This window comes from Lytechinus variegatus, chromosome 10 (genome assembly GCF_018143015.1).
Source record: "Lytechinus variegatus isolate NC3 chromosome 10, Lvar_3.0, whole genome shotgun sequence".
NCBI classification, from domain to species: Eukaryota; Metazoa; Echinodermata; class Echinoidea; order Temnopleuroida; family Toxopneustidae; genus Lytechinus; species Lytechinus variegatus.
In genome coordinates, this window is record NC_054749.1 from 11,319,168 (window position 1) to 11,343,950 (window position 24,783).

At 38.4% G+C, this 24,783-nt stretch overlaps 1 protein-coding gene across 1 annotated transcript in view; it reads left to right on the forward strand.

Moving 5' to 3' along the window:
- Window positions 1-5,186: 5,186 nt before the first annotated feature.
- Window positions 5,187-24,783, forward strand: part of LOC121422469 (nucleosome-remodeling factor subunit BPTF-like) — a 50,964-nt gene continuing 31,367 nt past the window's right edge. Inside the window, exons 1-7 of the mRNA XM_041617539.1 lie at window positions 5,187-7,143; window positions 7,594-7,799; window positions 13,637-14,805; window positions 15,141-15,285; window positions 17,979-22,301; window positions 23,147-23,297; window positions 24,063-24,303. Coding sequence (XP_041473473.1) covers window positions 5,717-7,143; window positions 7,594-7,799; window positions 13,637-14,805; window positions 15,141-15,285; window positions 17,979-22,301; window positions 23,147-23,297; window positions 24,063-24,303 — 7,662 coding nt within the window. The 5' untranslated portion in view covers window positions 5,187-5,716. The remainder of the gene's footprint in view (window positions 7,144-7,593; window positions 7,800-13,636; window positions 14,806-15,140; window positions 15,286-17,978; window positions 22,302-23,146; window positions 23,298-24,062; window positions 24,304-24,783) is intronic.

A 24,783-nucleotide genomic window follows, 5' to 3' on the forward strand; every position in this document is an offset into this window, starting at 1 on the left:
CTTGGGTTTACCCACATGGGTCCCATATGCTTCTTGGGTGCAGTGACCTTAGGCCCATTTTTCGGAAAATATGGGATCCACGTGGGCCCCAGATATGGTCTTGCTACTTGGGTTCAGTTCAAAATCGCCCAACACACTTGGACTCCCTGGCATACAGATGAATGGGGGGAGGTCTTATTGGGGCTATGAAAGAAAGGGAACTAAAGGGTGATATATCTCTGAATATCATAATTCAACATACCAAAATATAATTTCATTTTAGAAAATCAATCTTTCGGCTCGCTCACTTTGCCTCAGGAAATGCGGTACGCCTTTGATCCCTTTGATTATTTCTATCACAAACTATACAGCTTGTTAGAAACATGCAGGCCGTGGAACTTCGGGAGCGGGACTCTAACACGCCTCCCCAATTTTGTTTTAATAAACGAGTCAACAAAACGTACGCCCATAGTAACATGGCATATAGAGTTAGCAGTTTACTTGTATCAGAAATTACTTAATTGGATTTACTTGGAAGTAGAGGTGTATAGCTTGTAACTTATGTGCCCCTCGTCACGTTGGATAGTCTCTGGTAGGGTAAAAACTTTTTCCAGTGCCTCTCAATAGGTTATTTGAACGTATGACACTAGATGCAGAAACTGCTTCCTCTGGTATTTAAAGCATTCCAGTTATCTAAACTCCTAATTGAAAAGGCAATTTGCCTTATTTGCATCTGTATTTCAATTCCCCTAATAAAACGTGTAAAAACACATTAAAAAATTACCATTGATCTGATGACACACACCGTCACATAGATAGGCCTATATATACAGTGCGTATCAAAAAAAGTTTACACTTAGAAAAAATCGTGTAAAATTATATATTTGTAATATCCTGACGATGTTTCCACATTTTAGCATTGGTACAGATCCATTTAAGCAAGTGACGATATAACTGTCGAAAAATATTTCCGCTTGAGTGAGCACCACTTACTTTTGAAAAGTTGGTGAAAAATGATTTGCGCAGAACTTTGAAATAGTTATGCGAATAAAAGTAGACCTTAATCATGAAGAACACGTGGAAATTAGCTATAGTAAAATTGATTTGAAGATATCTTTTACCTTTTTAAACTTGTTTCCTTGCCCAAAACAGTTCGAAGAGTGCATTGCGCCCCACCCCACTCCCCCACACACCGAGTCCATCGTGACGATATTTGCTTTACACTGAGCTGTGATTTACATGAAATGGCTTAGGCTTGATTTTCATTTTGTTAATCATTGCCAAGCTTGGGAAAAGTGTGGAGAAACAAGTATTAAATGAAAAATGAAATGTAAACCAACTTTAAATGATAAAAACTTAGTAAAAAATGCTGGAGATGTCTGATATAAAATTTTGTTCAGATTCAGTTATGTCCTCAGATCTAGCTGGCACAAAAGGGGTAAAGGTTGTGTTGAAATTTCAAATTTGGGCGGCAAAATTGTTACAAAATGCTTGAATGTATCCATTTTATTTCAATTGGCTAAAAGTGCTAGGGAAATTTATGAGAAATGCTTCGCAGGTTTAGTTTGATTTCGCCCTTTCCCCTTGACACAGCAGCGTGAAAACAAGCATTTCTGCGCAAACAGATTTCTGCGAGCTTTACAAAAATGGACAGCGCTCACTCAAGTGTAACATTCTGTCAAAACTTTTACTTTCATTGGATAGATGAGACCCAAACCCATAATTATATGTGAAAAAATTACCCACATGTTGTATATTTTTTAATTCCCAGGGCTTTTTCAAAGTGTAAACTTTTTTTTGATACGCACTGTATAATCCACATATGAATAGTGCAAAACACCATGTTTAAGAGTGCTCGAATATATAGGAGCAATAAACAAGTAGAAATTAGTGTAACTTCATGCACTATACAGATCTGTTTCGAAGGAACAGCAAGAACGCTGCTCCCACGTACTCTTCGGGTACAAAGTGAAGTGATTTAGTGTAGGTTATACAACTTCTCATAAATGAATTCACTTTGTACCTGAAGAGTGGGAGCAGCGTTCTCGCTGTTATAACAGGTCAACAGTGCATGAAGTTACAATCGGGAGTTCTTTTGAGGTTCAGAATCAAAATCGGGACATTATATTCACTTATTTAGTCATGAAAAGTATGGGTTTTTATAAAGAAATTACGCAAGCGCGAAGCGCGAGCTGAAAATTGTTATATTCCAATCTGAAAAACGGACAATTTGAGCAGAATTTTGAATAAAGAACGAGTTGTGTATCTCAATCTCGCTTGCCAATTTCTGTGTAACATTACAATCTTATTTTATTTTTGCACATCCGGAATTATTGGGGGGCAAAACGATGTTTGCCCCTCCAATATTTTCATTGGTGGGGCGATCGCCTGCCCCCCCCCCCCACGATCGACGCCTCTGCTATTAATCATACAAAAACTTCATTCTTTCTTGTTTATTACCCTTCTGAACATGCACAGATTTATGATTTGATGAGCCCTGATAGATCGTCCCAGCAGTGCTGGAAACTTCGAATGGACTGAAATGCACCACAATAGAATACATATTTAAAATCGCTGAAGCGAGACAAATGAAATTTTCATAGAAGTTAGCACATTTATTTGGGAACACTACCTCATTTTGGAATTAATTCAGCCCGATGTCAGAGGTCCTTTATTTTTATTTTTGGGGGGGACACATTGTATTGTTATTATTGATAGTCTAGATTTCACGTCAGAATATGCAGGTCGCATTTTGCATCGCAATTTTAATATTTTGAATGGTTATACTGCATGTAAACAGTCCTTAAAGGATTTTTTTTCGTTTCACTATCTTAAAAAAACAGCTTATACTTTGCGCTCGCATTATTTGATTGTTGAGATGCATCGATCTTCTTCGTGACTCAGCGCATTTTACAAGGTACAAATTTCTTGTATAAGAATACAGCTGCGATGTTTTTTTAATAAGTTAAGTCTTTAGATATATAGCCTACCCCTCAAATAAGTCAGCCGATCGTGGAAAATGTGCATTGTAAAAAATGAAGTTCTAATTCAGCATTTACAGTGCTTGTATAGTGACTGCACTCCGAGTTCTGATTTGCTAATTTAAATAATTAAACTTGAAAATCAGCACTCGTAGTGCAGTCACTGTACAAGCACCGTAAGTGCTAAATTAGCACTTCATTTTTTAAAGTGTGGATGAAACTTTTTTTTCGCCTCCCCTGACGATTACCCCCCCCCCCCCGCACGAAAGCTGGATCTGTCTCTATCCTCGTAGCTTAAGGCTTATAGTAACAGATCATGATAACAATCAAGGAATAGGCGGACCCAGGGGGCCCGAGCCCCCCCCCCCCCCCTATTGGCAGAGCAAAAAGGGGGGAGAAAGAAAACAAAAAAAAAGGGAAAAGAGAGGAGGAAAAGAAGAGAAAAATAAGAGGAGACGGGTGTGAATAAAATAAGATGAGGAGACTTGGAAAATAAACAAAAAATTTTCATGTCACTTTAAAAAAAATTCACTCACACTTCGCGCTCGCATTAGCTGTTAGGTAATACATATCTTGCTCAATATGGAGCTTATACAAGTTTAGAAGTCAATACACAAAACAGCTAGAAACATTTCAGCTCTGAAATCGAGCATTCATTATTATGTTTGTTTTACAAATTGATTTTTAAAAAGAGCTCTGTGAGAATGCAGATTTATTGTCTTAATATCAACATTATTTGTGTTTCCAAAATATCTTATTCAGGTCTTAATGTCAAACCGTATCAGCTAGCTAGCGTTGCATGCTCGCATTTTGATTGATGAGTTATATATATCTCAACATCAAATCTATTACAAACTATAAAATCCCCATTTCATGACAGTTTATTAAAAAATTCGGCTAGCGATTTGCGCTCGCTTTAATTTTTGAAAACATATTAGCTTATGCATCATAATCATAATTACAAAAGTGCTTTAAAATGTCCAGTTTTCAGGCCTCTCATTATAGGCTTATTAGATCAATAAATAGGCCTAAATAAGATTTGATTTCATAATTAAAAATTTTCCCCTTTTCAGAATGGAATATCGACAAGTTTCACCTCACGCTAAGGAACCGAAATAGGAAAATAGTCATCATTTTCATATGATGACAAAATGTCCTAGTTGGTAGTATGTCAAAACTAAATGTAATAATAAGGAAAAGATCGGAATATCAACTATCATTTTTAATCTCACGTACGCTTCGCGCTCGCTTTATTGACTCTCATGATAAAAGATGAATGAAGAATGCCCAGATTCTAGGTCTAAATCTGAAACACATACACGCAATGAGATACCGCAGCTTGTTCTGTATCTAAGTCATTATCCAGTTTCAGATCAGATTATCAAACATTTTCTGCTCACGTTTATTGCCAATTTCCCAAAAGCACATGTTCAGGGAGGAATTAATCGTTGTATCACACTTGACAATGAGGAGAAATTAGAATATACCATATTTCATATAATATGATACAAAAGTAATAATGAGTGGATGACGTCATTGTCTCCTCATTTTGCATACCAGCCAGCATGTGCATATATGATAACTGTTTTGTGAAATTAAGCAATTAAAACTTTAAAATGTCACAACTCTTGGCTTATTTTACATCCAATTTTGATGAAATTTTCAGTGTTATGTCAGATATTTCTCTTCTTATTCAAATCAACTTCTTGTTTTGGTGGACTTGACGAAAAGTTCATCCGTATATTTTCCTCAGTACCGTTTTTTCTGAAGTAGGTGTCGAGTCTCGTTTGAGAGGCATATCCCCATGCTAGGATCCCATAAATAATACAAAAACAACAACGCGCTGAAGTTCGATCCGTGAACAGCCACTTCTCTGGATGCAGATCACACCGTCGCTTTTTCCTCGAGTGAAATTTTGCAAACCAATCTAACCACTTGTTAAATTGCTGATGCTGCCTTGAACTTGCATTATTAGATCACTGATGTGTATGTACGTAATCACGTTGACTTACAGTCATCAAATTGGTAGTCCTTTCACCGATTTACTAATATCGTTGCTACCTTCATCCGCCTAACGCGGTAAAAAAATAGTTCACTGAATTTGTCCCGTAAGCCGAGTTCATGAAACAAGACCGCTGATTGGTTTATAGCAATCAATCGTGAAAGGTGTTTCCCCGCAAGGTCTCATACCGGTAGAATGGTAGCAAAAAGGTTATTTGTAGTCACCGTCAATTCATATCTAAAGTTTTGCCACATCTTGTTCAAATTAGATAATTGTAGCCCGGGGTCATAATTTAAGATGATAACGTATCAGTTTTGCTTGGAAAATGCAATTGGGAAATGGGCACATATGCACACTAAACGCACACCAATAGGAAAGCACAACAGGAAAGGAATAACGTTGTAATAAAAAAATAATTATTTCTTCTGATTTGTGGAGTTTGTCACTAGATTAGATACGGTCAATCAGTTATGAACTTAGAAGTATTATTTGTAATGATGTTTGGGTATTTTGTGAACACTGTGGGCATGGAGGGGGCTCGCTGAGCGATCGATCGCGATAGCGGTAATTGAATGCGTAATTGGTCACGTGGTCAGCTACATCAGAAAATGGCGGACAGTGCAGAACTTGCGTGCGATTCGTAAATATAATGCCGAAATCGTGTTTCACCGCGAAGCTTGTGGATCTCAAACCTAAGTTAGGTGTGCGTTAGGTTACCAGGCACCCGCTAGCAGCCGATAATTTGTATTTCAAGATGCCGAGGGGACGTGGACGTCCGCCTAAGTCACTTGTTGATTCGTTGGACGAGACGCCGGGAAATGCAAAGAAATCTGGTGGAGGAGCCGGAGTTGGACGGGGCAATGATGGCCAGAGCAACGGCTCCAGCCCTGCAAGTTCTCGCTGTAGCACGCCGGTAAGTCAAGCCAGCAGTACCGGCGCAGTTGGCCGAGGGAGATCCCCGAGATTACGTGAAGCTGCGAGGCGGAGCAAGCGGCTAATTCAAGAGGTCATAGAGGCTCAAAGAAGTCCCCAGGCTAAGGCAAGTCCATCAAGCAGTAGCACACCAAGTACTGGAAAGGGGCCAGGAAAAGGGAGAGGGAGAGGTAAGACTCCCTCAGCACAGAGTAAACCGGGTGCAAAATCAAAACAAAAAGGGAAAGCGAAAGGAAAAAAGGCAAGGCCGAAATATGAAAGTTCAGATGAAGAGGGAGTTGATTTCAATGAGGAATTGTTGCAATCTTCGTCAGAAGATGAGATTAGTTCAAATAGTTCGCAGTCTGAAATACCAGATGAGGATGAATTAGAAGAACTAGAAGAAGACGACAGTGACGACAGCAGCACGGCTGCCAAGAAGAGGTTATTACTTTCACGGACAAATCGGCCTTTCGCATTGCCATTCCTGGAGGCAGAGCCAGAGGAAATTCCTCCGCTTGAACTTCCAAAATCTAGCACAGACCTCCTTATCGACAATGAGGATATGATGAATGCTCTATCTGTGTATGAAGTTCTCAGGCATTTCAGTCAACAGTTAAGACTCTCTCCATTCCGTTTTGAGGATTTTTGTGCAGCTTTGTGTAGTGAAGAGCAATGTTTGCTCCTAGCAGAAACCCACATTGCTCTGTTGTACAACCTTGTGAAGGAAGATGAAAGTAGCAGTACAACGTTTGGTCCTCAAGACCAGCGAGACAGTATCAATGTCCAGTTCTTGTTTCTAGATAATATGACATGGTCTGAAGTTGCAAGAGCTTATGTTGAAAGTGACAAAGAATTCCACGGTGCATTAAGTGCTCTAGAAGGAGAAAACTACCCTTTCGCTCCCGTGAGTGACAAATTAACAGTGTTGCATCTCCTTTGCGACCAGTTTCTGGCATCGAACAGAGTGCGTGAAGAGATTCTGAGTGAAGGTGCAATAACCTATGACGACCATTGCAGGTCATGTCATAAATTGGGAGATTTAATATGTTGTGAGACATGTTCAGCCGTTTATCACTTGGAATGTGTGAATTTGGTGGAAGTACCAGAGGAAGACTGGATGTGCTCGGTGTGCAGGCAGCATCGCGTTCTTGGTGTCTATGACTGTATCTCAGAGGTGGAGAAGAGTGGACTCCTCATTCGACAGGAACCCTTGGGTTATGACAGGCATGGCAGAAAGTACTGGCACTTTGTTAGGAGAATTGTTGTGTGAGTATTTCCTCCTACCATCTGTCTTTCTTATTCCCATTAACTTTAGAAATTGATGGCTGTTAAGGGTGTGGCGTTTTGAGAATCTGTAAACAATATTTCAGTCTTGAAAACAAGAAGGCACATAACTAAGAGAAAATGCATTTCCTTTTTATATTAATTCAACTTTAAAATTATGAAGAAATAAGAAATAGATTTTGCCTTAAACCTTTGAAGTGTAATATGAGTATTTCAGAAGTAAATTTCCCATGAACCACTTTTCATCTCCCCTCCCCGTAAATTTGAGATGGGCTATAAACATAAGGCTTATTGAATTTCATTTTTGAAACATGCATTGGACATGAGTGAAACATTATACACTGTACCCTTGCCACTGGAGGTTTATTTCTCTAAAGTTTGCATGCAGTATATCATAATTGTGATACTATTTATCTTTTTTTAAATATGCAGTGAAGGTGAAAATGAGCTATATTACTACTCCACCAAGCTTCAACTTGAAGAATTGATGCATTCTTTGGATGCAACAAAATGGGAGGAGGACTTGTGTCTTGCACTGCAGGATTGTATGGCGGAGATCCTTGACCAGATGCAGAGGACAGAGGAGCTGACCAACAGCGCAAGGGGTAACCAGAAGTCAGTGCTTCAGAAGTCAACAGGTTGGTTGCTACTGTCTTTTGTCAAGTTTGTCAGTTTTATTTCAACTAGTTTCTGTTAAAAATCAAAGTAGGCCTGTGTTAACTAAAAGCAGGGTGCTACATAAGCACTTGCTCGATTGCCCGGGGCAAGTAAAAGTTAGAGTCGGGCAAGTGTTTTGAAGTAAAGTCCAAAACTGCTTCCCCGAATTGGGCAAGCAAAATTCATACAGTTGAAAGCAAAATTCTCACAGTAGAATGACCAACATAAGGGTTGATATGATATGATACAGTACATGTATTGACCCTAATATTGGCCATGGCAAGTTGATAAAAACACTTTGGAGAAAAATGCAACAAGGTAGATCAGTTCATGTCAAAAGAGAGAAAAAGGTCAATGGTATAAAACCGCAAAACTCTCTTTTGGAGAGGTAAAACTTTTTTCAATATTTTTTTCGGGCAAGTGAAATAGACTTTGGGCAAGTATATTCCAACTATTCAAAAATTTACTTGCCCGACTGGGCAAGCGCTTCTAAAAAGTTATGTGGCACCGTGCTAAAAGTGAAAAAAAAAAGGAATTACGAACAAAATTTATAATTAGCAGCAATGTAAAGAGGTTATTGTTAACCTATTAGAGTCTGAAGCTGTTATTTTCTGTATAGGGTAAAAATCTTGATAAGCTCAACAAAGCATGGTTGTAGAGAAGTAGGAGCAGCCTACTGCCTTCACAGCCACTCGGAGCTTATAAATTTGTTGTATTTCTTGTTGCTGCTGGCTTACAATATCTGTAGTGATTGGTGGCTGAAATAGCAGATTCCTCATTTAATGCATTATTTTATTGCTTAATTATTGGCTAATTACATGTACATGTGTACCTATGGAACTTATGAGTTATACATGGTGTTTGCAAACTGGTACCTAAAGGTGCTCTCGTTCGATTTTGTATAAGATGTAGTTGTAAGAGTTATAAATACAAAGATACAATTCACTCCTCCCCCCCCCCTCATTTTCTTTCCTCCATGTAAATCTGTGTTTCATTAAAATTTCCTGCATGGTTCTTTCTCATAGAGCAGAAGAATAAATTGCCATCAGTCTTGATTTATATGATTTTATTTCTAGTCTTCCCCTTTTCTCTTGAACCTTCCCCCATTCGTATACTGTATATTCACAAGTCATAGATAAGCCTGACTCATATCGATTATTTTGAAAACCGGTGTTCGACAGCTCTAATTCGATCGAACATCGATGCATCGAATATTGAAGGCGGGGAAAATTTAGTCTTGTTTTTGCGTCGATGCGCTTTGCATATGCACTATACGCACTGACGGTCTGCGCTGGCGTTGGCCGGGTGAGCGTTGCACAAGCAGATGACAGAGCAAAGTTCGTTTGTATTTTCCATGATCACAAAATACACAAAAAATGCCGGGGACCAAATCAGAATTCTTCCCAAAATATCTTCAACAATGATATTTGCAGATGACAACATATAAGTTTAAAATGAAACAATAATAAAGACATGAATCACGCAGAGTCGATCCGAATGATTTTCGGTCAACTAGCATTCGCAGTCCATTCACCAGCCCCGTCCGCAGCTTAATCTCCCGAAACAACGACAGGCGTGCTTGACGTCAGCGCCAGCAAACAAGTGCAATCAACGGAGAGCGCTGTAACCTGTCTGAGATTGTGTAGTTGGATCCAAAATGAGCTCCAAATAAATTTATGGGAATAAATACGTAATTTTCTCTGGATGGTCATTTGAATTGCTATTCAATGCTGATATAACGATTGTGAGGAAAGATTGTGGAATATGAGTTATGACGATGTTCGAGAATTAATCCTGATGACAATCCAGATTTTTAGACGCAATTGAGCATGCGATCAAAATAAATACGAATGGTTCGAATCGAGCCCGAGGGAGAGATCAGTGATCGAGCCCTAAATAAGTTCATCTAAATTATTACGATTTAACAAGATTTTATGGTCATACTAAGAATATTGACGATGTCAGCAAAGTATGTTATGTTCATATGGAAGAATTAATACTGGCCGGATTATTTCTATTGTTATTCCATCTCTGGACGTCTCCTCCAAGCTCCGAGAAAATAAGCACAATGCGCATGCGTGTTCGATGACGTATGACATATTTTCCCATTCATGAAATCAGAGCCCAAAGTTGGGCACAAACTAGCTTCAAATTGATGGGGGAAAAAAATCAAACGCAATTTTCTCTGTTTTGTCATGTAAAATGTTATTATATGGTGATATTACGAACTTGAACAGAGTTTTTGCATGTAGACAATGTTCGAGAATCAATCCTGACGTGATGATTATTTTTTTTTAGACAAGTGCACTAGCTCGACTCAAGAAGTCAAGTCGATCGTCATGAGATGTCCGCCATTGAAAATTGAAACGAAATACAAACGTTTCACATCAAGCTCTAAATTCATATTAATGATTATTATTCATACAGACAATTTTAGAGCCCAAATACAAGTGTTATTTTGTTGGTGCACTCGACCCACTTAAAAAGTTTGTTGAACTCGCCTAATATTTTTTCCGAGGTGACACAATATTGAAAATATTGGACGACTAGAAGGGGAATTCCCGAAGTGTACGCACCACCATCATCGCGCGCGCATGCAGTTTTCAATGGCAAATGCGCACTGTGTGTGGAACTGTGACTGCAGAGTGATGAATAATTCCTATTAAATTTTTTCTACAGAGGCTGCAGTAATCTCTAAATGCAGAGAAAACCAACAACTGTTAGGAAGTTTGGAGTTATATTCGCTTTAATTTCATTTTATCCAATAATAATTTGAATATATTTTAGAAATTGAGGCACAGGAAATACTACTTTTTTGCATGATAAATCGAGTGCATAGCTTTAGGACCCCTTCTACATCGGGCGGCGAAATTAAGAGGTTTTCGAAAAACACGACGGGATTTTCGTATTAGTGAGTTTTGTGATATTTTCTACTTGGTTAATGATCTTTAGAATGTTTGCCACAAATTAGTGAAATATAATTTGTTGAAATATTGAAATTGGGACAGTTTTTGTCTCACCTGCGAAGCAAAGTGAGACTATAGGCGCCGCTTTTCCGACGGCGACGGCGGCGGCGGCGGCGGCGGCGTCAACATCAAATCTTAACCTGAGGTTAAGTTTTTGAAATGATGTCATAACTTAGAAAGTATATGGACCTAGTTAATAAAACTTGGCCATAAGGTTAATCAAGTATTACTGAACATCCTATTAGAGTTTCATGTCACATGACCAAGGTCAAAGGTCATTTAGGGTCAATGAACTTAGACCATGTTGGAGGAATCAACATCGAAATCTTAACCTGAGGTTAAGTTTTTGAAATGTCATCATAACTTAGAAAATATATGGACCTAGTTCATGAAACTTGGACATAAGGTTAATCAAGTATCACTGAACATCCTGCATGAGTTTCACGTCACATGACCAAGGTCAAAGGTCATTTAGGGTCAATGAACTTTGGCCGAATTGGGGATATCTGTTGAATTCCCATCATAACTTTGAAAGTTTATGGATCTGATTCATGAAACTTGGACATAATATTAATCAAGCATCACTGAAAATTTTGTGCAAGTTTCAGGTCTCATGATTAAGGTCAAAGGTCATTTAGGGTCAATGAACTTTGGCCGAATTGGGGGTATCTGTTGAATTACCATCATAACTTTGAAAGTTTATTGGTCTAGTTCATTAAACTTGGACATTAGAGTAATCAAGTATCACTGAACATCCTGTGCGCGTTTCAGGTCACATGACCAAGGTCAAAGGTCAATGAACTTTGGCCAAATTGGGTGTATCTGTTGAATTACCATCATAACTTTGAAAGTTTATGGATCTGATTCATGAAACTTGTACATAAGAGTAATCAAGTATCACTGAACATCCTGTTCGAGTTTCAGGTCACATGATCAAGGTCAAAGGTCATGTAAGGTCAATGAACTTTGGCCATGTTGGTTTTTTTTTGTTGAATAACCATCATATCTCTGTAAGTTTATTGGTCTAGTTCATAAAAAAGGGACATAAGAGTAACCATGTATCACTGAACATCTTGTGCGAGTTAGAGTAGTATTCAAAGTGAGCACTGCTGCTATATTGAACCGCGTGATGCAGGTGAGACGGCCAGAGGCATTCCACTTGTTATTGTTTGAAAACAAAGTGCGTAGCTTTAGGTCCCCCCATCATACAGCAGACTCGGGGTCTCAGGGCGGGAGGGTAAGTTACAAATTATTTGCTAAAATTCTCTGTATGAATAATCATAATACTGGATGTCCCATTTTTCGGTCAATACAAGGAAATATAGGACTCGCTTTGCAAAATATTGGACTCGTCTTCGACTCGTCCAATATTTATGCAAAGCTCGTCCAATATTTCCTTGTATTAACCTCAAGGCCATCCAATATTATATAATTATCATATGCAAATTATTGTTAAATATTACGATTAAATAATGTTCTATGGTCATGATATTAATATTGTTCATGAAAGCAAGATTTATTTTACGTTGATCGCGTCAATTTCCGGCCATTTTCTGGTTTGATTAAAGAACAGTACTGCGCATGCACGATCGATGGCCATGACTTCCATTCATGAATTCATCGTGCATAAATTATCTCGGCACGAGCAGACGAGTAAGACTCGAACTATGATCGAAATAAACTTCAAATTAATGGTGAATAGCATCATAATTACTCAATCGGTTTCATTTTGGGGGCAATAGAAATCAAGTAAGTGGTAGTAAAGTTGGACATTGCTGATATTTTGATGATTGATTGTGTAAACCAAACGAATCGGCCGGCCGACGTTTTTTTTTTTTTTTTTTCGATGCACCGATTTTGCAAAATCTGCACCGGTGTTCGATGACATCGATCGAACACCGATTTTAAAATCGATTCGACTCAGGCTTAGTCATAGACTATGCAGAACAAAGGATTTACTGTGAGGGGCAAGGGCTGCCAGTTTGCTCTGTAAATTGTCCATTTGAGAAAACAAAATGTCTTGATATGCATCCTAATGTCCCTGGCAGTGAATTACTGTGTGTGCAGAAGGACCCTCAAAATAGAAATAGTGTTCACTCAAGGAGTACTTGTGCTGATGTGAAGAACGTGTTCAAAGTTTCATTCAGGTTTTCTGTAAGGTTACATTCATGTTCATCAAAGGAGAACCAATGAAACCAATTGAATTCATAAAAAGAGAAAAATCCAAGAAACACATTGAAAGTTTGAGAAAGATTGAATGAATAATATAAGTTTGAGCCTTTGAATACAGAGGTCACTCAAACTTGACCATCCCTTTGGCAATGCAACCTACATGTAGATCTGTGGGGTCTCACACTTACAAATTCCAAAAAAAATGTCTATTTCACTTAGATTTTCTGTTTTATCTAGTCTAAACTTTTTTCAATGAGAGGACATGTAATAAAGTCTTCACTACATATAATGGATGAATTGTTTAATACCCTTAAAAAGAGTTTTTTTTTTAAAAAGATGGTTTAGGGAATATTTTACCAAATGTGAAAGTTGTACATACATGTATGTGACATCATAGATCTCCATAGCATTACTAATATTGACCTTGACATTCGAATCCTCATTACATTTTTATTGCCTGTCAGTTTTACTCAAATTTTCATTAATCCTAGTCTTTCATTTTTCTTTCACATAAAGCTAACTTGCTCCAATGGTTTTATTCTCCTTTAATTCCTTGGATGGTACATTGAGGTGTTGTAAGCTATTGATTTGGATTCAGTTTGGATTCAATATTTGTGTCAAGATTGGGGGTCTAGAATTGTGAATTGATTTTACTCCTGTGCGAATTTATTTTCTTTCAGATGAATTGAATGCTCTGAAGGCCGAACGAGAAGAGGCACTAAGGAAAGCAGAAGAGGAGAAGCGAAGGCTGGAGGAAGAAGCTGTCATCGCGCAGGCCCAGGAGGAGGCAAGATTGAAGCAGGAGGATGAACGGCAAGGGGAGAAAGAGGATGAAGAAAAAATGGAGGTTGATGAGGCGGAAAGTTCAAACAAGTCTGTTCAGGAGGAAGTGGTTGGTGATTCAGAAACCAAAGAAGATGAGACAAGAGAGGAGACGGGGATTAGAAGTGAGGAGCAGATGGAGCAAGGAGATAAACTTGATACCAATCAATCTGAACGTGACCCAGATTCCGAGCTATCAGAAAAGAAAGAGGAAGGGGATAAAGAGAGCAGAGATGAAGCTGATCAGAAGAGTAAAACTATTGTCATGACACGGTCAAGAAATCCCAACTACAAACCCCCTCCCCCTAAAGCCACTCCTTATCTAACGTACACTACAAGCATTCCAACTCGTACAAACACTTCCCTTGTAACGGGCAGACCAAGGACCGAAGAGACACTCGTCATTAATTCCAAGGGAGAGATTAATCGCATTGGTGGAGATGACTCCAGTAAGGGTGTTTTGACGAGGAGTGCCATGCGTCCAGAATCTCTCTTCAAGCTTGGCATGGAGGGGACGTATAAATCGTACAAGAATCAGTTCACCACCAATCGACTTGCCCTCAACAAACCCCAGCACGCTGAGGAGCGTGATCGCAAACGCTACCTTGTCAACAAGTTCAGTCTGACCCCTGCAGCTGAGTTCAAGTGGCACGGGAGCACCAACAGCAATCGCATGCTCACCATATCTACGCTTCGTCTCACTACCACGCAGCTAGAGAGCAACATCCCCAGGGCTCTCATGCACACCAACTGGACGGTCCATCGGAACAACTGGATCAAAGCCGTCCACATGTGCTCCAAGCCTCATGCCTTTGCGCTTGCCCTCTCTGTCTTGGAATGTGCCATCAAACCTGTGGTGTTCAACTCCTACTTTGCAGATGGACTAGGTCACGTCAGAATGGTGAGGACTACAGCTATGGATAAGGAGGAGAGGAAGAAGATTGACAAGAAGAGGAAGGATGACGACATTGAAGAGATCCAAACGAACTGTAGTTGGGTGAAATACTGCTTCCCTATCAAGCATCAGGTGAGTACTTCATGGCCAAAGCTTTGGTAAAATGTCATAATATTATCATCATACTAAGGTTAAAAAAGTCGAGTTACCATAGAATCTTATCTCAGCTGCTAAAGCTCTCTGAAATTTTAGAATTTCAGTGAAATCAGTGAATTTTCATGTGAAAAGTTAAGAACCAAAACTGATTTTCTGTTTTGATTTAATACTGGTGAACGGAAAATCTCTGTCAGTATAGTAGCACATGTATCAGGATAGAGTAATTCTTTAGTGTTATTTTTTGTACTCTGATGTCTCAACGTATGCTCTGTATCAGTAAAGACTCTTCTTTTTCCTCTTACGATTTTTAGGTGTGGAAGATGAAAGGCGAGGAGTATCGTATCTATGGCGGGAGTGGTTTTGGTTGGCATAGCTCCATCAGGAAGAGGCGCCCCTTGCCCCCACCTAGTCCGGCTAAGATTGGTCTTGACAGGTGTATCAAAGCAGCCAAAGCTGGTAAGTCAATCGTTAAGCTTTTATATAATGAGAGGGAATGAATCCTTTGGAACAATGTCATCTTGTGTAAAAGCAGAAGAAAAAGTTCAACACAAGTTTCAGGTGAAATTGAGCAAACAATTAGAAAGCTTTAAGCATTTGACTGTCAAGAAAGGCTAATGCTGTGGAAATCCTCCCAATGTGAACAAGATGTGAGATGTCACACATGAACAACATTCCCCTTTGACACTGAAAATTCTTTTTGCTCATTCTGATGGTAGGACAAATAATTCATTGATTAAAACATGTTGTGCAGCCTGTATTTAAAAGCTCTCATAAAAAAAACCACACGTCATGTTGTCACATACTAGTTAAAAGAGATATCAAGGTGAAATATGTCCATAAGTTATGGCGAAGTTGTGTATTTCTGACATAACAGAGCTTGGTCGCATTGCCAAAGGCAGGATCTACATAGCATCAATCTCAATATTGAAATACTGATAACTTTTGTTGATCAATCTTATTCAATTTTCTGTCTTCACACAAGTTATTTCTTTCATTCTCCTTAAAAAGTAAAATGAGATTAAAATTCAAGTTGTAGCCTTGCATGAAATAATGAACAATCAAGTCTTTTATTGTATTGCTTGCTATCAACAAACAGCAACAAGTTTCCACTTCATTTGTAAAATTCTCCTGGTCATAAATTGTTATATAAAAATACTTCTGGGATGAAATAGTTTTCCCTCTTTTTTCCATGTACAATAAGTTATGCCTAAAGCCAAAATACATCTAATGTATGGTTTGAATCTTAAGGTCAAATTTAGGTACAAGGATAATTCAACTAATCTGTAATGTTTCCAGGTGACTTAATGGGCAACTTTGGGATTTTTACTCAGTTTTCATGTATTTTTCTACCAGTTTAGTTTGAAATCATGACTATTCAATAGGTGTGCTGATGTCATTCCTCCAACTTCCCTTATTTTATATACTTGTACATGTAAAGTCATAATTGTTTCATGTTTTCATACACTGTACAGTATGTGTGTGTATGATATATCTCCCTTTAAACAAATTCAGAACATTCCACAGTTAAAGTGAAATCCATTTTCACCAAACTTTGCACATACATGTAAATACTTTAGCACCTGAATATTCGAAATATGCAAACAATAACATGGGTCCATGTGCTTGATTTTTTGCCATAGAGCTACAAAATTCACCAAATGGATGTTCTTTTAAATGGATTGTGCATTCAAACGAATTTGGCATTTTGGGGCCTCAATGAGTTAAACCTCTATTACTCAGTCAAAATCTATGAAAGTTTCATCAAGTATCATATACATGTAGTATCCTTAAGATGGAGAATCTAGTTATATTGCTATTTGCTCTTTATAATACTAATAATAATAACGGCATATTTACCCAGAGTAACCATTTCAGTTCCAAAAACTGTTCTCCTAGTGGGCCCTGCTATTTTTATTACATTGTACCTGGCTAAGCTAGGCTACCGATTCAGGTGCACACAGCTTTTTGAGGAATTATTTCCTGCCGGTACCCATTTACCTCACATGGGTTGAGTGCAGCACAGTCTAAGTCTAACAGCACTGCCAGTTCTTCAAAATGGTGTAAAAGATAACAGAATCCCAATCTCAAAAATGTGAAATTTCAATGAAGTTTGAACACATTGGAGGTATTTCTTTTTTAATGTCTTACCATAACTTTGAAAGTAAGTGTTCGATGTAATCTACAAGGCTGTATGGTAAAATTTTCCAAAATGAGATTTTATTTTATATGAATTAATTATGCTAATTTATGCATAAATCATACTTTTTGCTCCAATTCACTAAATAAAGCTCCTAGAATGCTAATTTTTGGTAAAAATATTCTTTGTAGCATTCTTAACAATCATAATTGAAAAAAGGGTTTTTTTCACCAGATTTATTGCACAACCTTTTAGAAGAATAATTACACTAAAATCAATTGATTTCAGCTGTTTAAAGTAAAAATAATCATATCTTTATGAATAAGATGAGAAAACTTGATTTTCATTGACTTTGTACACAAAATCATGTTTTGGAACAATTTTTGGTCTGACATGCACTTACGAAATATTGCGTAATTTCGGAACTGCATACCCGGGCGTTGTAAATTTGATCTCGAAAGATGCGGGAGACTTAAAATGATATAACTCAGTGAGTGGCGCGGTCAAAAAATTTTGCGCGGTGGAATGATCGCAGAATATGTTGATTCAACCCCCCCCTCCCCTGCCTGTTTAGGGTTAAACTAAGAATGATTTTGATTAGCAAAAGTTAAAATATTGATAGAGTTATGAATTTTGACTACAGTACATAGTAGAAACAGAATTTGCATTGAATTTGTTTGTGAAATCACCTTTTTGAGTAATTATTGGTCTGACATGCACTTTGGAAATGTTGCTAAATTTAACGAAACCCATGTACACGGGCATCACAAATATGGTCTCAAAAGTTAGGCAAAACTTGAAAAAAATAGTTATGAAATATGCAAGGCTAACCTCTTACATTACAAATTGATCTAAAAATAATGTTGAAGCACCCCCCCCCCCCTCATGACTGTTAGGGTTATGACATTTCACTTTCATTATGTTTGCATTACAAAGAAAGCATAAATTTGCTTTTAACAGATTAACCAAATTTTTTTATAATTCTTTTTCCTGTCGTATGGTTTTTCTTCAGCTGGAAAGTGGGGCTACCCACCAGTTGACAACCCCAAGATGGAAGAGGAGATGGACACCAGTGAGGACAAAGTGCCATCTGCAGAGACAGAAGAGGCAGGTACCCAGAAGAAAGAGGAGGGCAAAGAACCAGTTGCAGGAGCCACTGATGATGCAGAGGAGCCTGAAAATAGTGAAAAGGAGATTGAGATGCCTACGGAAGTGACTGAAGAGAAGATGGATGCCCAGGCAGCTGATAATGAGGTGAAAATGGATATTGATATGACAAAAGAATCAGAGCAGAGTGAGAAGGCAAAAGAAGACAAATCAAGGATGAATGAGGGCAAGATCCAAACAACCAATGATTCATCCCCTAATGATAGCTTGGGATCTAGTGGGTCGGATAAAAACAAGAAGGATCCTGATGACACATCCATACAGAATTCTTGCGAAGAAAAGGCAGAAAATGAAGACAAGATGGCAGAATCAACAGATGTTGGAGGGAAAGTTCTTGGAATAGTTGCGAAGAAACCACATCAAATTACGGATGAGCTTAACATTTCCATTGCATTGAGGAATCACACTGTGTACAGGAAGATTCCTTACAAGTCCAGACTGGAGGGACTGTTAGAGAGTCGTTCCAAACAGCACTTTGAGGAGACAATAAAGTTCAAGTCAGAGATTGGGAAGTATGCCAAACAACAAAAGTTGGTGGAGGAGAAAGAGCAAATGCTGAAGGTCCTGAAGGCAAAGCTTGCTGCTGGTGGTGACATCAAGGCTGTGCAGGGTGTTGTAGAAGGTATGAAGCAACAGATGGAAGTCAGGAGAGCAAGAAAACCCCAGGTGTATCGTCAGTCATCGACAGCAGATAAAACTTCTCTGTCTGGTAAAGTAACCAGTGCTGCCAATGTGAAAAATAAAAAGGAACCTTTACCTTCTCAAGCAATTCCATCAAAAAGTGCCCAACCAACTGAATCTGCTCCTGCAAAATCCACACCTCTAGCTCCGATGCCATCTGTAAAATCAGAAGATGCTCCAACCCCACCAACTGCTTCAGAGAAATCAAAACTGTTGAATGATATTAAAGAACTAAATGATGTTTCAAGTAGTAGTGAATCAACTCAAAAACCTACCATGAGTGTAGAAACGCCCGCAATAGAGACATCTGCAACAATATCAGGGGTTGGTCAGACTGTTGTGGCAAAATCGATTATACAAGCGGAAGAAACTATAACAGATAAGACTGATCAGCAGGCTAGTGTTGCTCCTATAGTGCCTCCAGTTTGCATTCCACAATCAGAATTGACATTGGGAGCAATGGATGGAAGTCTTACTGAACCAGCTGAGTTGAAAACCCAAAGTACATCAGATGTCCAGGAGCCATCTACAACACTACTTGCCAAAAATTCTTCTTCCAATCAAGATACTTTCAAGGAAATGCTCACCAATACAGATGAAAGATTACCATCGGAACAGTTACCTCCTAAGAGTCCTAAACATTCTAGCAGTGATGAAATGCAGAGTGCACCAGGTGTTCAAATTGGGGAACACATAGACACAACTCTTTCATCATCCGTGGAAGTTGAGACTCCAGGGAGGAGTCCAGAGGAAAAAGAACAGATGATGGAAACTAGTGCCAAGTCTTTGGAAAATGATTCGCCCAGAAATCCTATCATATTGACAGATGATACCTTGAGAGCTAGGCCTTCAGAAATTCCTCCAGTGAAATCTGAAAACAGCTTGATTGAGGAAGCTGAAGTGATTTCTGCTGAACAAGAACCTCAGCTTTCACAAGAAAAACTGAGAGATGCTGCTCTGCTGAATATGGACATTCCAATGGATCAAGATCAGCAGGATGAAACTGCCTCTTTGTCAGAACCAGTGCCAATGGATCAGCAACCCACTGAAACACCACAGGCAGACAAGCAAGAAGATTTGGCTTCAGGTGCTTTGCATCAACCCTCGCCACCTGCAATGGAGATAGATCAACCCCCTCAAGAGATAGAATCTACAAAGGAAAGTGTTGTTCATCCCGAAAAACAGAACTTAGAGAACATGCAGCATAATCATCTTGATAGTGTTTCATTATCCAACGAAACAGGAACTATTGTATCCATGGATTCCGAACATCTTGAGAGTGGTCTTTCACAACCAGAAATGGTTGAATCAAGTTGTGATGGAGAAAGGACTAAGCAAGCTATTTCAGACACATCCATGCTTGAATGTATGCCATCACCATCAAGTGGTGTTGGTGGCACTGTAACTGAAATTATTGAGGAAAGTGCAAAGTCCCTTGGAACAAATTTGTCTACTTCAAATAATAACAGTAATATAGTTGCTTCTGGACTCTTCCATTCCTCAGATCATGCAGATCTACAAGAGCCAAAGTGTGAAAGATTGCCACCACAGGATATCTCCATGCAACATCATGAAACTGATTGTATAAGTGCAGATGTAAACATTTCGGAACCTAATGACAAGGCATCTATCTATGAGAATGTGAATTGTGTGGATAGTTCTCTTGCTGCAGAGACCAAAGTGAATCCCATCTTAGGAATGGACCATAATAATGTTGGAGTGGCCAAAGATGTCCTTCCTCCATTGCAGGGAGATAACATCAATGTTAGTCCAGAACAAGGCGAAATCAAAGCCACAATAGACATGGAAGGGGAGCCCAATGTAGAGAGTGAACAATTAAACAAGGGCAACATGAACATTCATTCTTGTGAACTGCCTGAAAGAACTTTACATGAAGAAACAGAGCTCACACCATCTGTTGAGCAAGAGCATGCTTTAGATACGGGTCCTGTCCAAATATCGGATAGCTCAAGAGATGAACAGCTCATTAACACTGTGAATGATAATGCATGTGTCAACACATTGCCAGATTCTGCCAACGATAAACTGATAGAAACAGATGCTGCTGTTATCAGTGATACAGATCAACAGAGTTTGAAACATGTGCAAGAGTCTACTGTGTTGGAATCAATGCAATCTGTTGAGAGTACAAAGGTAGTTCCAGATCTCTCGACGGCGGTCAAGTATGAGAATCAAGAGAACACAATGGAAACAGATACTGAAGCTGCACCATGTGACATGAAACAACCAAGTGAACCTCTTGATGAGGATGTCAATGTTGCAGTATCAACTACTATAGAAGGCCCACAAATAGATACTAGTAATACGATAAGTGAAGTCCCTTTGATACAAAGCAAAGAATCTGATCTGCAACTGAAGGACGATTGCTCTCAAGTGACATCATCTGTTGATGCTACATCATTTCAGGATGCTTCTCAGAAAACTAAGATTGAGAGTTTAGATGAATCAATGGAAGTTGAGGCTTCAAATGTATCAAGAACTAATGTTTCCACTCAAGGAAACTTTGAACAATGTGAAACTCATGTGGAAAGCCCTATGGAGACAGATACTCTATTGACTAATGTGAAAGTAACTGAACATGAAGAAAGAAAAGTCCGTGTGACTTCCGAGATTAAACAGTCACAAGAAGTTAAAACCTCTGAAAGTAAGGTTATTAATGAAGTCGACATGGATGCAGTCCAAGATGTACCTGCAACTACCATTTCTGTTGTTGTGACAGAGAAATCAGAGACTGTTATGACAACTGTCACAAAAACCACTACAACAACCACGTCTACCACGATCAGCCGTGAATTGAAAGAACTCATTGCCAGCAACACAACCACCACCACAACAACAGAGAGTATTGTCAGCAAGATTGACACCTCGGTCACCCAGACCATGATTCAGGCAGAGATCATCAAACTGGAGAGTGCTTTGAAAGAAGAGTTGGCTGCCATTCCCAAACCACGGAGAACCAATGACCGTGTGCGCCTTGAGAAAGGACCAAAGGGAAGGCGTCCCATCAAGCGCCTTGCCAAACCCTTGCCCATCTGCTATATGTTCTCCACTCGCAGCAGGAAGAGAAGCATCTTGGTGTTGCCTCAGCACAATCTCAGGCGTCTCAGCAGACGTGGAGGTAAACTTGAAGTAGAAGGCTACATATCCAACACCAAGAATGTAGGAGACTTCTGGCCTTACCCTTGTGCCCGTCCATCCTTCAAGATCTGCTGGAGGTATCGACTGCAGACTGTGAAGTCGCTGTCAGCCGTGAGTCTGCTGCTTCGTATCTTGTGGGCTTGCATACGATGGGATGACATCAACATTAAACCACCCAACAACAATGGTGTCACTATCATCAATACGGATAGAGAAAGGATCACGTCAGAGATCATAGATCGGCGGGATGTTACAACAAGTGGTGTCAGATCTCAGTACTTGGTGCGCAAGATTATTGTACCCAAAGAGACTTCCTTCTCCACACCAGGTAAAATGAAGTTTGTTTTATCAGCTTTTGACTGGCACATGTAGCCCAACTGAAACAGAATATGTCTTAACACTTTTAATGATCAATAATTGCAAGAAGAGGTTATAGAAAAGAATTTATTGAAGTTTTAGTAATAGTAGCAATCAGATCATTAATAAAGCAATTATGAATAACATATCTGTAATTTAGAAATCAAATTGTTTACCATTTGTCACTTCGAACTATCATGTTATTAAAAAAAAAACTAGCTTACGGTACAAAATGTGGAAGATCTTCTTTAAAGAGGAAGTTTACCCTGACAGAAAGTTTATTTTTTAAATAGCAGATATAACAATTAAAAATATTTCTGAATGTTTGAGAAAAATCCATCAAAGAATTAAAAGTTATTAGAATTTTAATTATTTGTTTTATGACATCATATGCAAGCAGCTTTCTTACATATTGTGTGGTAAAAAAATCAATGAAATGTCATTTTCTCAGAAAAAAAGGAAAATTGTTTTTTTATTTAATATACTGTCAGTGTATCAATAGACAGTCATTTCACTCTCTTTCCTAAAATTAAATAAAAATAAGTCATTACGAACCATTAAAAATTGAAATTTATGCATTTTATATTGCATAACATATTGGACAGTTACTCATTTATGACGTCACAAATCCGAAACTTCTAACTTTTTAATCTTTAATAGATTTCCTTCAAACCTTCAATATTTTTTATTATTTCTCTGCTATTTTTTCAACAAACATTTCTTCAGGGTGAACCACTCCTTTAATATTCCTCCCTCCCCCATTTGCACTTTACTTTATATTCTAACAACTATACAACCAACATCTCTCATTAACAGAGGTGCACAAACCCCAGCGATCTGGTCTAAGATCAAGCATCACACCCTCACGGAGAGTGGTCCCAGAGAAACCAAAAGGTCCACAGACCATCGAGGTATGGGTCCCAGAAGAAGAACTAGAACTGTGGGAAGTTCAGCAGTTCTGTGAGAGGTAAGATCTTGACAGAAGTTATGCTCAACTCATAGATGTACAATGTCTTTGGGGCTTCTCGTTATTCTGAATGCTAGCAATTACAAATAGAATGTGGTTAGAAAGAAAGAAATGTACTTAAACATTTGAGAAAAAAAAACATTTGTCTTACGGTAATCTAAAATGGCAATGTGATCAAAGAACTAAATTGGCAACTTTTTTGTAAATCTGTTCATTTATCATTAATTTGGACTAATGTTTTATCCATATTTCATTTTTTTTTAGTACGAAATGAACAGAAAATTATTGATTGTTGGAAATTTTGCAGAGCAAATGAAAATTAATGTTGAAGTTATGAAAGCTATGTACCTCTTTGGGTTAATATATGATAAAACATTTGAAAAATGTCATAAATCCTTTAGTTACTCTCATATTTTCTGTGCCTCTACAGTAAAGATAATTATTTTTTATATATATTCCTGTTTATTCATATTTTCCTACATGATGTAAAACAAATTCATTTTCTGAAGAATTGAGTAAAATGAATTATACCATGGAAATAAGGCAACCACTCTAACATTAAGGTGGTTGTTTCATGAAGCAATTTGTCAGCGATTTTCACGAAGTGCAACTGCCCTCGGCCAATGCGAAGAAAGGATTTTCAGTACATGTAGCTTACAACAGTTTTCTTTCATGAAATTCTCCCCTGTTAAGCATGATTATATATCAGTATAGTAACCATTTTTCCAGACTACTTTTTGAAATTTTGTTTTTGTAATCTTTCAGGCAATTGAAGCAACAGGCCAGGGAGAAATACAAGGAGAAAGAAGCGCGTGAAAAGGAAGCCAAGGCGTTGGCCCTAAAGAGCACCCACAACAAGGAGAACGAGACTGCCGTCAGACTGGCCGTGACACCCAAGGGAAGCAAGGTGACCATACCTACTGTCAAGGGCTCCAAGTCGGTAGCTGAGCAGGTGAAGCAGGAGTTAGAAGAACAACTCAAAAACCAGAGGTTGCAGATGCAACAGGTGAGATGGTGGAAGAGGCGCAATGTCAAGGGTTGTTAGAATTGTATGCGTGTGTTCCAACTTTATTTAGGTTACAACTACTGTATGTATTTAAAAACTGTATATGTTCCAACTGTAGATTCTACAGCTATATATTGTAACTGTATATTTACACCTATATGTTACAACTACCATCAAAACTGTCTTTGTTGCTCCTGTCTACTGTGAAATCCTGTGTTTAATGGATGCCAAAGTAGACTCCTATTTTAAAGATATATTATAGAATCTGCTTGACATTATATGCTTCTTAAGATTCAATGGATCATTAGGGAAGATGTATACTTAGTTGAAACTATCGTCAATTTATCAGATATTGCCAATTTGAATATTGGTTATTTGGGGATGACTGCAGACATTCGCAGCTATACATAGAACTTCTGTTTTTTTTTCTGATATTGAATGAAATAATTGTATGTATTGGGAAAATGCTGAGTAATCTCT